Below are 15,912 nucleotides of genomic sequence, written 5' to 3' on the forward strand. Positions count from 1 at the left end.
TGAGGCCAAGAAAGATTCTTAGCTCATTCACTGAGATTTTAGCCAAGATCTTGACCCAAAATTCATTTCCTCATTCTTTGCTATTTCATGAAGCTCAATTATTTTATTACAAAGTTTCCTGTAAACATTTTAATGTTTCAAAATGATAACTACAAAAATGTTTCATCTTTTCCATTTAAGTAAATGACATTGAAGTTATTAACTCTATCATGTAAATTATTTTAAATTTTCAGTTGTTCACTTGAAATATTTAATTTTTAGGAAATTGAATGCATCTTAATTTGTACCACAAACATTTATTTTAAGAAGTGGAACTAAGTGTTAACCATCATCCATTTCCTTCTGCTCTAAACCTTTTCAAATTTATTTTTCTATACATTTTCTTCCAAAAGTTATGTTAACTGTTACACATGCTTGAGGCAAACATGCAAGTCTTCCTGCTTTAAAAAAAAAAAAGTCTTCCTGCTAAACCAATTAAGTGGTGCCAGTATATTGATTAAAATTGTTTTGCTGAATCCTATTAATTTCTATAATCTGCTAGTGTGTTTCTCTTTCTTTTTTTATTTGTAGGTAACTACCAAAAAGCATTAGATACTTATAAAGATATTCACAGAAAATTTCCAGAAAATGTTGAATGTAAGTGAGATTACATTTTGTAGCTTTGAAAGTATAGGTTCTCATGTTTTATGCCCTATTTTACATTTGCTACAGTAATTGCATACATAGATACCAAGCTATAATTGTGGTACATATGTTTAAATAGGAGTTTACAGGATCAGAGAATCTGACTACACACATTTTTATAGAATTTAATTGTTGATGAATTTACATTTGAAGAGAACCATTGAATTCTCTTCAAAAGTAAACATCTATATTCCCCATCTTGATGTACAATGGATTTGATGTAACTTAAAATAGTGTGAAGTATTACAGCAATAACAACAAATCAGGATCAGGAAAAAATAAAATAACTATATTCATATCTACTAGACTGTATATTTGGCCCTGAATAGCCTTTCGGCTAAGGGAAAGACATAAAAGACAATCTGTTCTATAATCTTTACTGTTTATGAGGAAATAAAAAGCAATTCCTTGGGAAGAAGAAACATTTTTCAACTTGTAATTCATTCAAGTTGAGACACTGAGAGATACAGTAGATAAAGTCATTGAAAGATAATGCAGCTCCTTGCTTTAAAACATCCCTACAGCAAATAAAATAGCATACTTGGAAAAACTATTTTTAATTTTGTCCTTTAATGATAATGAACACAAAACAGCACATTGCAACTCAGTAAAATCAATGTTTCTGAGCCAGTTTTCCCAGTGGCCTAGCCTGATCCTGGGATTAGCAATACTGCCCCATTACTACGCAGCGGTAAAAAAGAAGGAATGCTTACCATTTGCAACAGCATGGATGGAACTATAGAGCATTACGCTAAGTGAAATAAGCCAGTCAGAGAAAGATAAATAGCACATGATCTCACTCATTTATGGAATATAATGAACAACATAAACTGATGAACAAAAACAGATCCAGAGACAGAGAAGCATCGATCAGACCATAAAACCTCAGAGGGAAGGTAGGGGAGGGTGGGGGGAAAGGGGGAAAGGTCAACCAAAGGACTTGTATGCATGCATATAAGCCTAACCAATGGGCACAGACACCAGGGGGATGAGGGCATGAGTGGGGGGTTGGGGAGGCAATGGGGTGATAAGGACACATATGTAATACCTTAATCAATACAGAAAAAAAAGTACTGCCCTTCCTTAATTAACATTTTCCTCACTTTGGCTTTTATAAAAGCTCAGCAGCAGCTGGCTCAGAGCTACGGTGTTACTGGTAGCTTAGGAGTAGGTAATTTCTAGTTCTAATTAGAGCAGATTCATTAACCCTCAATAGTGGTTTCCGGAAGCCAGTCAGGAAACAGGTTACTTGGGAGGGATTCCTTGTCACACTTTCAAAAACTACAGTTTTATTGCCCTATTTATAGAGATTCTCATGTAGGTTCAAGGTGAACCCAGATATTTAATTTTCCCTATTTAAGCTTATTATTTGATTCTCATTCTCAGTCACATTAGGGAATTGGTGCTTTAGAGATTTAATGAGAGAGAGCAGTGATATTTTCTGTGGAAATGATGCAACCCAAAGTCACCTGGGCAAAAGTCTCTCAGGACCACTGACGTTGGGACTGGACCATTCTGGCTCCCATGGATTGCAGTGTTTTAGCAGTACTCCTGGCCTCTGCCCACTAGATAACGGTAGCAGTCCCCCCTACTCCCACACTGTTGTTATAAAAAACATAAATGTCCCCAGACATTGCCAAGTGTCTCTGGGGGCAGGATTGCTGCCTGTTCAGAATCACTACAGTAACCTGAGCACCTGGCAGTGGACCAGTAAAGGGACTGTCTCCAAGCACCACCAAATGTCTTTCTTTATGGAGAGTTTAAGGTTCACTCTAAATATTAAATGAACGTTTACCTGTGCCACAGGGAATGTTCAAGATGACCTTGGCCTGGATAATTTTCAAAATAAATGTCATCAATAGTCTATATTAACTGTAGTCTTAGGAAAACATTTGCACCCATGGAATGTGTTGTTTTGAGCAGAGTAGTTTTCCAGTGAACCCAACAAGATAATTTAGTCTTAACATATATTCTTCATTTATCAAAAATTGACCTGCACTATGGAGTTACTATTGACCTACTGAATTTCAGAGAACATCTACCCAAAACAGTAATTTTTGTTTTACACTAAATATTCCTAAGTCACTCTAAGGATAGGTAAAGAGGAATAGTTGTGTATTATTTATAGGAAATGTAAATTACCTTATTATGAATTACTAATGTATGTGTAGGCAATTTATATGCTAATGAATGACATTTTAAATTATTTTAGTACTGTTATTTGCAAAACATTAATGGTCATGAATAGGTCATTTATTTACAAGTTCTTACGGAGTTTTGTTGCATATTCTTGAACTTTTTTAACTACTGTGTTGGCTTAGCGCTGAGCTGAAAACAATACAGATGAAAGTCCTTGCTCTCATGGAGCTTGCTAGTAGGAAGACTAAGAGAACACACTTACAGAATCTGTCAGAAGTTAAAAGTGCCATGAAGGAAAGCAGACAAGGAGGGTAAAGCATAATATTGGAAGGGCTCTGATTATAGGTGGTGTGGACAGGTCAGGAAAAAAAGTCCCTTTGTTCTTTTATTTTCTTTTTAATTTATTGGTTTTTAGAGAGAGAAGACAGGAGAGAGAAACATCGATTTGTTGTTCCACTTATTTATACATTCATTGGTCAATTCTTGTTAGTTCCCTGCCTGGGATTGAACCTGTAACCTTAGTGTAGCAGGACAACCCTCCAACCAAATGAGCTACTCAGCCAGAGTCAAGAGAGTCCCTTTAAACCCCTTTCAGGGAAGTCTATCTTGCCAGGTCAAGAAAATACAGAGTGTAGATACTTTTTAAAAAAAATTTATTGGGCTGTCATTGTTTAATAAAATTATATAAGATTCAAGTGCACAATTCTATAACACAATTTTCAAGAGAGAAACAATCACTGTTCATGAGCATCATTCCTGTGTCCCAAAAGATTGTGGTTAATGATTTGTTATACTTTCAACACAATGCACAAATACTTTTCTAAATATATTTTTTACAATTTAGGTCTGCGTTTCTTGGTTCGTCTCTGCACAGATATTGGATTAAAAGAAGTTCAAGAATATGCAACAAAACTCAAGAGATTGGAAAAAATGAAAGAAATAAAAGAACAGGTATCCCATATGGGCCACAAACTATTGTCTGTTAATTTTCAAAATGTCAGCCTTCTATATCTTAACTGAGTGATGTTGGGGCTTCTGTCAGTAAAATGAAGTTGAATTTTTTTTCTGCTCTGGCATAAAGGAAAAACAATAACTAAAATCCTAATTTTAGGATGAAGTTCTATCAAGAGTGAGTTCCAAATAGGAGGAAGTTCAATAGACTCATACTCTTTAGTGGATCATACTAATGGGCAAATAATTATAATTTTCCACCATACAAAGTAATTTATTTAGTCGTTTTCCAGACTTAATTTTTAGAGAATAAGGTAGTTTATAGACTTAATTTTAATTTGAGAGTCCTGTGACCATGGAAACTAAGAAACAGTTACTTGTATACAACATAGTACTTTTTCACTAGTATAGTAGAGATGGCTTTGAGAATAACATTAACATACATGGGAGCATTTTAAATCTATTTCCATGTTCCATGAAGTATGTGGAGTAACAATGTACTTATCTTTACTTATTTAAAAGAATAATTTCTCCTAAATTTGAGCCAAGAATATTTAAAAGTTTAATGTGATTTTTTTAAGTGTCTGCCTTTCATAAAAGATATATTTTTTACCTTAGACTTTTTATCTTGGATAATTAAGTCTAAATTCCATATTTGCTTTCAAAATGTGGATACCTTGTTTTTGCTTTGAAGATGTGATCTGAAAGTTTTACAGTCTTTTTAAAGTATCAAGTGTAGGGGAGAGAACCAACATGGTGGTGTAAGTAAACGCTGGTACATGCAGCTTCCCACAACCACATTAAAATTACAACAAAAATACAGAACAACCATCATTCAGAACCTCCTGAAAGCTAGCTCGAATGAAAGTCCTACAACTGGAAAAGTAAAGGAGAAAGTACATTGAGACTGGTAGGAGGGCAGAGGGGCAGAATGGATTGGTCCGATATCCACATGTGCTATTTTTTTAATCAGGAGGAATATCTCAGCTGCAGAGTCCCCCCTACGCTCCCCCCCCTGACCCCCCAGTGAGGAGCAAGGGATCCCAGCCCAACACCAGACCTCCAGCCCTGGGTTCCAGAGCTGGGAAGAGAAGTTCCCATAACTTCCGGCTGTAAAAACCAGTGGGGAATTGTGGCTGAGGGACTCAGAGGCTGCTGGAGACCCAGGTATTCCTCTTAAAGGGGCAGTGCATGAACTTACTTGGACTCAATCCCTCTGGCTCCAGTGCTCGGGCCATGACTTGAAAGGAACCAGGGACATTTGGGGAGGAATTGGATTGTCGGGCATCAGGTCAAGAACTCAGGGGCAGCTCTCTCTCAGACAGGGGTGCTCACAGGGGTCATTGTTCCTGTGCTGGGATCTCCCATGTCACAGAGCTGACCAGCTATCTGAGTCTCCATCAGCCTGGCTCACACTGTTCCCTCCACCCTGGTGATTCCCTGAGACCCCGCCCCATCCAATTTGCAGCCCCACCCAAGCTGTTTGTAGCAGCTTTTCTATATGAATGGCCTGTCCTGGCTCAGGCTTCAAACTTTGTTAAAAATCTTTCAAACAAGCAGCAGCTGGCATCAGTGTGCTGCAAACCTATCAATAAAAGGCCCAAGACTGGCACTAGCACCAGCCTTCCTTGCTTTACAGCTGGTCCTGGCCTGGAGACTTACAAGCACAATACAAGTAGCATCCATCTGCAGACCTCTCTGTAGCTCCTGCCAGGTAGTCCCAGACAGTGGCTGACTGCACCTGCCAGAAGGCCCCAGAACCAGTGCACCCAGTGGAAAGCTTCAGATCATACCAGATTACAACTCTGGCATAAAGGAAAAACAATAACTAAAATCCTAATTTTAGGATGAAGTTCTATCAAGAGTGAGTGCCCCTTAAATATGTCGCTCATATATCCATGAGCGACATATTTAAGGGGCAGATTCAGTGAGCACCAAAACCCCACTAAAGCAAGTCCTGCTCCGTAGGGGTGTTTCCTGCATAGCAGCTCTTCTACTATAGTCTCAGCTGGTCCTTACAGCCAATTGGTCTGGAGTTCACTTACTCTCAGTGACACCAACAGCAATCAAGGCTCAACTATAAGAAGACTGTGCACACAGCCCACACAGGGGCATACCTAGAGTGCCCAACTCAGGTGACTGCAGAGGCTGAGCCACTGGGCCCTACAGGACACCTAATACACAAGGCCAATCTTCCAATTCCATTAGACAGAGCAGCTCTTCCTAATACATAGAAACAAACACAGGGAAGCAGCAAAAATGGGGAGACAGAGAAACATGTCACAAATGAAAGAAATGGAAGCGATCAAACTACTGGATACAAAGTTCAAAACAATGATTATAAGATTGTTCAAGGGCCTTAATGAGAGCTTCAAGAGACTTAGTGAGACTTTGAAAGATATTAATGAGAATTTCAAAGACATGAAAAAGGACCAATTAGAAATTAAGCATACACTAACTGAAATAAAGAATAGTTTTCAGGGATTCAACAGTAGAATAGAGGATTCCAAAAATAAAATCAACGATTTGGAATATGAGAAAGCAAAAAACACCCAATTAGAAGAGCAAAAAGAATCCAAAAATATGAGGATAGTTTAAGAAGCCTCTGGGACAACTCCAAGCATACCAACATTCTCATCATGGGGTTGCAAGAAGGAGAAGAGAGAGAGCAAGATATTGAAAACCTATTTGAAGAAATAATGACAGAAAACTTCCCTACCTGGTGAAACAAATAGACTTATAAGTCCAAGAAGCACAGAGTCCCAAACAAGAGGAATCCATAGAGGCCCAACCAAGACACATCCATAAATAAAGTGCCAAGGCTTAACGACAAAAAGAGAAATCTTAAAAGCATCAAGAGAAAATCAATTACCTACAGGGAAACGTCCATAGGACTGTCAGCTGATTTCTCAACAGAAACTTTGCAGGCTGGAAAGGAGTGGCAAGAAATATTCAAAGTGATGAATAGCAAGGAACTACAACCAAGATTACTCTACCCAGCAAAGCTCTCAAAGAGCTTCATAGACAAGAAAAAGCTAAAGGAGTTCATCACCACCAAACCAGTATTACATGAAATGTTGAAGGGTAGTCTTTAAGAAGAGGAAGAAGGAGAAGAAAAAGAAGAAAAAAAATGATTAAAAAATATGAACAGCCCTAACGGGTTTGGCTCAGTGGATAGAGCGTGGGCCTGCAGACTGAAAGGTCCCAGGTTCGATTCAGGTCAAGGGCATGTACCTTGATTGCGGGCACATCCCCAGTAGGGGGTGTGCAGGAGGCAGCTGGTCGATGTTTCTCTCTCATCAATGTTTCTAACTCTCTATCCCTCTCCCTTCCTCTCTGTAAAAAATCAATAAAATATATATATTTTTTAAAAGAAACATTTATAAACAAATATATGAACAATAAAATGCCAATAAATACATATCTATCAACAATTGAATTTAAAAATCAAAATAAATGAACGAAATCTAATGAATAAAATAGAATCAGATGAATGAAAATATGGAACAGACTGATGAATCTCAACGGGAAGGAGGGGAGAGGAGGCAGGAAGAGATTAACCAAAGAACTTACATGCATATATGCATTACCTATGGACACAGACAGTAGGGTGGTGAAGACCTGGGGTGGGGTGGGAACCAGGTGGAGGTAGGCAATGGCGGGGGGAGTGGGAGACATTTGTAATACTCTCAATAATAAAGATTTTAAAAATAAAGTATCAATTGTAAAAGAATTATGACATGATATAGATTTTTACCTCAAAAATTCTTAAAATATCAAGTTGGTATTGTAATGCTACACTAGGGTATATCATTAAAACATGCTGTGAATACCAATTTATTACCATGTACCAATTGCTAATTAAATGTTATAACCTGTGTGAAAGCTTTATAAGTATAAACTTATATAAATGAAAGTTCAACTTATCAAAATTGTCATCATAATTCTATTAAATTTGTTTCATTAAGAAGAATCAGGGTCCTGGCCAGGCAACTCTGTTGTTTAGAGCATCATCCTGATATACCAAGGTTGTGAGTTTTATCCCCAGTCAGGGCAAATACAGGAATCAACTAATGAATGCATAATAAGTGGAACAGCAAACCAATGTCTCTCTCTCCCCCTCTTCCTTTCTCTCCCTCTTTCTCTAAAACTCAATAAGTTAAAAAATACATATCTTTTAATTAGTTATGTAAAGTTACCTAATAAAGAAGCCAGGATTCTTTTTTTTAAATATATTTTATTGATTTTTACAGAGAGGAAGGGAGAAGAATAGAGAGTTAGAAACATCGATGAGAGAGAAACATTGATCAGCTGCCTTCTGCACACCCCCCACTGGGGATGTGCCCGCAACCAAGGTACATGCCCTTGACCGGAATCAAACCTGGGACCCTTCAGTCCGCAGGCTGATGCTCTATCCACTGAGCCAAACCGGTTAGGGCAAGAAGCCAGGATTCTGATGGAAGGAGTTAAAGTCTTAAGACTTCATATAAGTTTGGTTCTGTTCAAGATAGAGCTGTAGGTAAACATGATACTCACATTCTCCCACAACCACATCAAAATTATAACTGAACTACAGAATAAGCATCATTCAGAATCGCCTAAAATCTAGCTGAACACAAGTCCTATAATTAAGGATATAAAGAATCCTCATTGAGCCCAGCCAGCATAGCACAGTAGTTGAGCATCAACCTATGAACCAGGAGGTCACGGTTTGATTCCCAGTCAGGGCATATGCCCAGGTTGTGGACTCAATCCCATGTGGGGGGCGTGCAGGAGGCAGCCAATCAAAGTTTCTCTCTCATCATTGATGTTTCTACCTCTCTCCCTCTCCCTCTCTGAAATAAAATAATAATAAAGAAATCACATTGAGATTGGTAGGAGGGGCCAAGATGTGAAATGGGCTGGTCCCACAGCCCTACACCAATATCCTACATAATAAAAGGGTAATATGTAAATTACCATCACTCCACTACACCCACAATTGGGCCAGCGGGAGGCGCAGGGGGCGGGACTCGGGGTGGCCCATTAGGCCAGCAGGACGCTGAGCTCTTGTTGCCAGCGGCAGAGCGAGCTCAGCGTCTGCGCCATGGCTGTGCTGCGGCACAGAAGGGGCCTCTGGGGCAGCGAGCTCACGTCCTGCTGCAGACCATCAAAAGTGGGGAGCGAAAGCGGGGGAGCTGGCTGTCTGTCCGTTCAGGCACCAGGCCTTTCGAAAGCCTCCGCCGCACCGGAGGCTTCTGAAAGGCCTGGTGCACCAGCAGACAGGCACCCAGCTCCCCTGCGATCGAAAGCGGGGAGCTGTGTGTCCGCTCCAGCACCAGCGGACCCCCTGCCATCAAAAGCGGGGAGCAGGCTGCTAGCAGTGTCCGCGGAGCGTGCTAGGCTTTGCGGGGCAGTGGATATGGCCTGGATGGCAGGTTAGGCCTAGGGGACCCTACACGTGCATGATTTAATCATGCACTGGGCCTCTAGTGTAAAAGATAAAAATTAAGAGGGATATCTCGGCTGTGGAGGTCTTCCGTGAAGAGACAGGTGTTCAAGCCTCACACCAGACTCCCCAGCCTGTACCACCAGTGCCAGGAAGAGAAGTCCTTATAACTTCTGGCTGTAAAATCCAGTGAGGATTGTGGCTGAGGGAGGCTGAGGGCAGCTGGAGACTCAGGCAGTTCCTCTCAAAAGGCCCACACGGACTTCCTTGGACTCACTCACTCTGAGCTCCAGTGCTGGGGCAGCAGCTTGAAAGGCACCAGCGACATACAGGGAGGAACTGAATTGTCCAACATCAGGACACAAGCTTAGGGGCAGCTTTCTCCCAGGTAGAAGTGCTGGCAGAGGCCATGGTTCCTTTTCTGAGCCTTCCCTGTACAGAGCCCCCCGAAGGTGCCATACCTGAGTCTCATCAATCTGGCTCACACTAGTCACCCTGCCATGGTGCTTCCCTGAGACTGAAAGGCCCACCAAGCTGTTTTTCAGTGGCTTTTCCATACAAATGGCCTGTATTGGCTTATGCTTCAGGCATTACTAAAATCTCTTAAAGAAGCAGCACCTGGCCTGGGCATGGCTGGTACCACTCACTAAGTGGCCACAGGCCCAGCACTAGTGGCACCTGGCCGTGGTTTGCAGTTTGGCTTCTCCTGGGCACCTTCGAGCCCAGCACAAGTAGAAAACATCTGCAGATTGCTTTTCAGTTCATGCCAGGTGGCCCCAGGCAGAATACAGGTGGCAGCTGAGGTTGGCCTATACCTCCTGGGAGGCCCCAAAGCTAATGCACTCAGTGGACAGCTTCAGACCACATGGAAGTATCACCCAAACACCTCCACAAGATATACACTCAGGGCAGACTCAGCAGGCACCAGAACCCTCCTGAAGTCCTACTCCATTTGGTGAGGCCCTGCATAGCTAATCCTCCATGTTGGTCACAGCCAGTCCTCACAGCCAATTGGCCTGAGGGTAAATCCCTCCCCATTGACTTGCCAACAAGAAACAAGTGTCAGCTACACCAGTTAGATGCACACAGCACATGCAGGGGTGCACTTGAATACCCAGCTCTGGTGACTCAGAAGGCAGCGCCTCTGGGTCCTACAGGGCACCTACTACTTAAGTCCACCCTAACAAGACCAGAAGACATAGAAGCTCTACCTGGTACACAGAAACAAACACAGGGAGGCATCCAAAATTGGGAGATAAGCATGTCCCAAATGAAAGGACAGAACAAATCCAGAAAAGGAACTAAGCAAAATGGAGATAAGCAACCTACCAGATACAGAGTTCAAAACCCTGTTTATAAGGATTCTCAATGACGTAGGGGAAGAGAAGATGAACTTAGCGAGAACTTCAACAGCATAAAAAAGGACAGAAATTAAGGATACACTAACTGAAATGAAAAAATAATTTACAGAGATCAACCAAAGGACTTGTATGCATGCATATAAGCATAACCAATGGATACAGAGAGTAGGAGGGTGAGGGCATGTGCTGTGGGGTGGAGAGGCTGGGAAGAGGGCGGGGCGGGTGGGGAGGAGACATGTAACACTTTCAACAATAAAAATTTTCAAAATTTTTTTTTTTAAAAAAAGAGTAGAGTTGGCCGAAACCAGTTTGGCTCAGTGGATAGAGCGTCAGCTTGCGGATTGGAAGGTCCCAGGTTCGATTCCAGTCAAGGGCATGTACCTTGGTTGCGGGCACATCCCCGGTAGGGGGTGTGCAGGAGGCAGCTGGTCGATGTTTCTCTCTCATCAGTGTTTCTAGCTCTCTATCCCTCTCCCTTCCTCTGTGTAAAAAATCAATAAAATATATATTTTTTTAAAAAGAGTAGAGTTGATGAAGCAGAGGATCAAATCGGTGATTTATTTTTTTTTAATATATATTTTATTGAGTTTTTACAGAAAGGAAGAGAGAGGGATAGAGAGTTAGAAACATCGATCAGCTGCCTCCTGCACCCCCCCCCCCCAACTGGGGATGTGCCCGCAACCAAGGTACATGCCCTTGACCGGAATCGAACCTGGGACCTTTCAGTCTGCAGGCTGACGCTCTATCCACTGAGCCAAACTGTTTTCGGAAATCGGTGATTTAGAAGATAAGAAAACTTTCCTAACCTGGTGAAGGAAATACATACAAGTCCAGGAAAAGCAGAGTCCCAACCAAGATGAACCCAAAAGCCCACACCAAGATACATCATAATTAAAATGCCAAAAGTTAAAGACAAGGAGAGAATCTTAAATCAGCAAGAGAAAACCAGTTAGTAACCCACAATGGAGCTCCCATAAGACTGTCAACTGATTTTTCAACAGAAACTCTACAGGCTAGAAGGGATTGGCATGAAATAGTCAAAGTGATGAAAAGGAAGGATCTACAACCAAGATTACTTTACCCAGTAAGGCTATTGTTTAGAATTGCAGGACAGATGAAGAGCTTCCCAGATAAGAAAAAGCTAAAGGAATTCATTACCATCAAACCAATGTTACAAGAAATATTCAAGGGTCTTAAGAAGAAAAAGAAAGGAGGGGAGACGAGAAGGAAAAGATAGAAAATATGAATAATAAAATTGATATAGATACACATATATATACTTTACGTTAAATCCAAATGGATTAAATACTCCAATCAAAAGGCATACAGTGACTGAATGGACAATAAAACATAATCCTTACATACACTGTCTAAAAGAGACTCATTTCAGATCAAAAGACACAAACAGACTGAAAGTAAAGGGATGGAAAACAATATTTCATGAAAATGAAAACAAACAAAAGCTGGGGTAGCAATACTTACACCAGACAAAATAGACTTTAAAACAAAGGCTATATAACAAGAGACAAAGAAGGACCCAGCACTTTCACTTGTGGGTATTTATCCAAAGAAACCCAAAACACTAAATAAAAAAAGAAATATACACCCATATGTTCATTGTAGCATTATTTCAATAGCCAAGATATGGAAGCAAATTATGTGTCCATTGATTGATGAATGGATAAAGAAGTGTGCATATATATAATCAAATATGACTCAGCCATAAAAAAAGAAAATGACAACATGGATGAACTTAGAGGGTATTGTGTCAAGTGAAGTAAGTCAGACAGAGGCAAATACCATATGATTTTACTTATATGCGGAATATAAAAATAAATGAAGTAGCAGAACAGAAACAGACTCATTTTGACAGTTTCCAAGTGGGATAGGGATTGGGGGATTTTATTTAAAAAGATTAAGTACAAATTGGTAGTTACAGAAAAGTCATGGGGATGTAAAGTATAGCATAAGGAATACAGTCAATAATATTGTAATAACAGTGGACGGCCAGGCTGCAGGGGCACAGTGCCATGCTGCCCAGCCCCAAGAGGGGCAGTCTCACTGTTGCAGGGCCTGCTAACGCTCACCACAGCCTGGTCCTGGCAACCCACAATTCTTCTCAAACTGTGAGTGACTGAGCAGTTTGTGCATCATTCCGGTGGCAAAGCTAAAATTCCCAGTTACCTTGTCTACCTGACCCTATTCTGAAGTCAAGAGAAGACTGCTTTACAAGACTACTCCCGACATTGCTGCAATGTTTGTATCTAATTTATCATGTGGGCAACGCAAGTTTTTATAGCTGATCTTGAATGCAGCGCTGGGAAAATTGTTTTAATCTGTCCTTCTGGAGACATGGAAAAGCAGAGACCGGGAGACCTGCATTCAGGTGTATCCCCCCAAACTGAAACAGCCATTTTTCATGAGAGGTGCTGCAGCCCCTCTCAGAACCATAGTCAGGAAAAGGGGGAAAACCTGCTCTAGTGATATTACCCACCCCATGCTCAGGGGCCCTGCCTGCCACCCCATGCATCTAGACCTTTGCAGAGGAGACAGCAGCGGAGGCCAAGCCTGTGGTTTTGAACAGTCTCAGGGAGCATCGGTGACTGGTTTGGGGTGGGGCTGTCTGCCCCACATCCTGGGAATTTGGTGATTCCCCAAAACTCCCGGTTTCCAGCTGATCCCACTGGACTGCATAGTAGGACCTCTACCCAGCCAAAGGCAGGGAAATATTCTAAGACACTCTCAGAGGAGTAGCTCTGGAACAGAGAGAGAAACACACCCATCACTTTCCCTGAAATCCGAATGACACCTCCCCCTCATTGAAGACCAGAGGTCTGTACTCCTCATTCTGCCAAAGGCCTTTCAGAAACAGACTAGATTATTAAGATTGACAGCTGGCTGGCAGAAAAAGACAGGTGGAGGCAGAAGATTACTGACCCATCAATGGGTTCTGAGCTGCTAACAAAATGGCCTTAGAGTGCAGCTGGGACTCTCCCACATAAAGTCCTATGGAGAATGATACAAACTGTATATAGATTGAAGCTTCAAACAGGTTGCTGAGAGCCAAAGGATGACAGTTGCTCACAGTGGTTAGCACCTAAGTACCTCCTGGGAAGTTCGGAATTGGCAGACAAAATAGCCTCAGTCATCAGAAGAGCTGGACCCAAAGGGACCTCCCAGGAGACACTAAACTCTGTTGAGATGAATGCCACTTTACTTATTTTCTTTATCTTTCTTATCTTCTTTATTGATTTATTATTTTAGTCTCTCTTTTTATTTCATAAATATAATTTTTCCTTCCCTTTTCTTACCCTATTTTGTTTTCTTCTTTCTCCTGTTTTCTCTTTATTTTTCCTTTTCTTATTTTTTCTATCTTTTTTTCCTCTGTTTTCTTATAATTATTTTCTTCCTCTTTTATTTTATACTGTTTTCCTCCCCCTATTTTTTATTCTTATTTTCTTTCTTTCATCTCTGCCCTTCCATATTCTTCCCCCCCCCCTTATTTTTCTTCCCCCTTATTTTCTTCTCATAGTTTTTTTAAATTTTATTCTATTACTCTCATTTCTCCTTCCTAATTTCCTCTTCTTTTGTGGTTGTTTTTGTTGTTGTTTTAGGGTTCTTGTGTATGTTTATGTTTTGTTTCTTATTTTGTTGTGTTTTATTTTGTTGTGACACCACCTGCACAATAGTTCTCACCAACTGGTTCGGGGTGAGCCTCACAGTCAGCCTGCCTGAGAGGAGCTTCCACCCATGAACAGAACAAAAAATAAGACCCAATTACAACAGTAGAACCCAAATAAGTCACATAAGGGAAATTCCTAGAGCAACCAGCTCAGAATATCTGAGGAACTGCATCACTAGGTCCCATAAAACACTGACTACATTGAGCCATACCACAAAGACTGGGAGGCATAGCAGTTTGATCTAACACATAGAAACAAATACAAAGGGTAAACAAAAAGGGGGAGACAAAGAAACAATCCCCAAATGAAAAAAAAAAAGGAGGAAACTCCAGAAAGAGAGCTAAACTAAATGGAGGAAAGCAAATTACCAGATATAGAGTTCAATGTCATGATTATAATGATGCTCAAGGAACTTAGTGAGAATATAAAGAAACTTGGTGGGAACTACTACAGCATAAAACAAGAAATAGAAACCATAAATAAGAATCAGTTGGATATGAAGAATAACATAGCTGACATCAAGAATACACTGGAAGGAATTAAAAGTACATTAAAATGAGACAGAAGATCGAATGAATGACTTGGAAGACAAGATAGAAAAAAATCACCCTATTAGAGAAGCAAAAATAATTAAAAAGTAGAAGAGTACTTTAAAGGAACTTGGAAATAACATGAAACGTAACAACATCCACATCATAAGATTACCACAAGGAATAGAAAGTATTCCAAAAATTCTAAGAGGAAAGAACACCTCCAAGCTTTTTTTTAAGAGCCCAGCATTATCCTAATCCCAAAGCCAGATAAAGACACTCAAAGAAAGATAATTACAGGCCAATATCCCTGATGAACATAGATGCTAAAATTCTCAACAAAATATTAGCATATCAGATCCAGCAATATATTAAAAAGATCATACCAAGTGAGATTTATTACAGAGATGCAAAGCTGATAAAATATTCCCAAAACAATAAATGTGATACATCACATAAACAAAATTGAAAGACAAAAATCACATAATCATATCAGTATATGCAGAAAAAGCATTTGACAAAATCCAACACCTATTTTTTATAAAAACTCTCATCATAGTGGGATAGAGAGAATATACCTCAACATAATAAAGGCCATCAATGACAAACCTACAGCCAACATCATACACAGTGGACAAAAACTAAAAACATTCCCCCTAAGAACAGGGAAAAGATTGGGAAGTCTGCTTTCACCATTCTTATTCAACACATTACTAAAAGTTCTAGCCACAGTGCTCAGACAAGAAGAAAACAGAAAAGAAATCCAAATTGGAAAGGAGGAAGTAAAAGTGACATTATTGACATGATATTGTACATAGAAAATACTAAAGAGTCCACAAAAAACTACTAGTTTTAGTAAATGAATTTGGCAATGTAGCAGGATACAAAATTAACACCCAGAAATTGATGGCATTTTTATACACCAATAACAGTCTCTCAGAAAGAAAAACTAAAAACAAACAAACAAACAAAAAACACAAAACACACAATCCCATTTACCATTGCAACAAAAAAATTAAGTTACTTAGGAATTAACCAATGAGGTAAAAGACATGTACTCAAAAAACAGGACATTGAAAAAAGACATAGAGGAAGATATAAACAAGTGGAAGAATATACCATGTTCCTGGATTGGT

General features: G+C 40.1%; 1 protein-coding gene across 7 annotated transcripts in view; it reads left to right on the top strand.

Annotated features, from left to right (window-relative positions):
- The window catches only part of IFT88 (intraflagellar transport 88), a 208,697-nt gene that overhangs the window by 137,155 nt on the left and 55,630 nt on the right, over window positions 1–15,912 (top strand). For all 7 annotated transcript variants that reach the window (XM_079775667.1, XM_079775659.1, XM_079775663.1 and 4 more), the window contains 2 exons: window positions 571–636; window positions 3,668–3,774. In XM_079775667.1, coding sequence (XP_079631793.1) covers window positions 571–636; window positions 3,668–3,774 — 173 coding nt within the window. The remainder of the gene's footprint in view (window positions 1–570; window positions 637–3,667; window positions 3,775–15,912) is intronic.

The sequence above is a fragment of the Cnephaeus nilssonii genome (genome assembly GCF_951640355.1).
Source record: "Cnephaeus nilssonii genome assembly, chromosome: 6".
NCBI lineage: Eukaryota > Metazoa > Chordata > Mammalia > Chiroptera > Vespertilionidae > Cnephaeus > Cnephaeus nilssonii.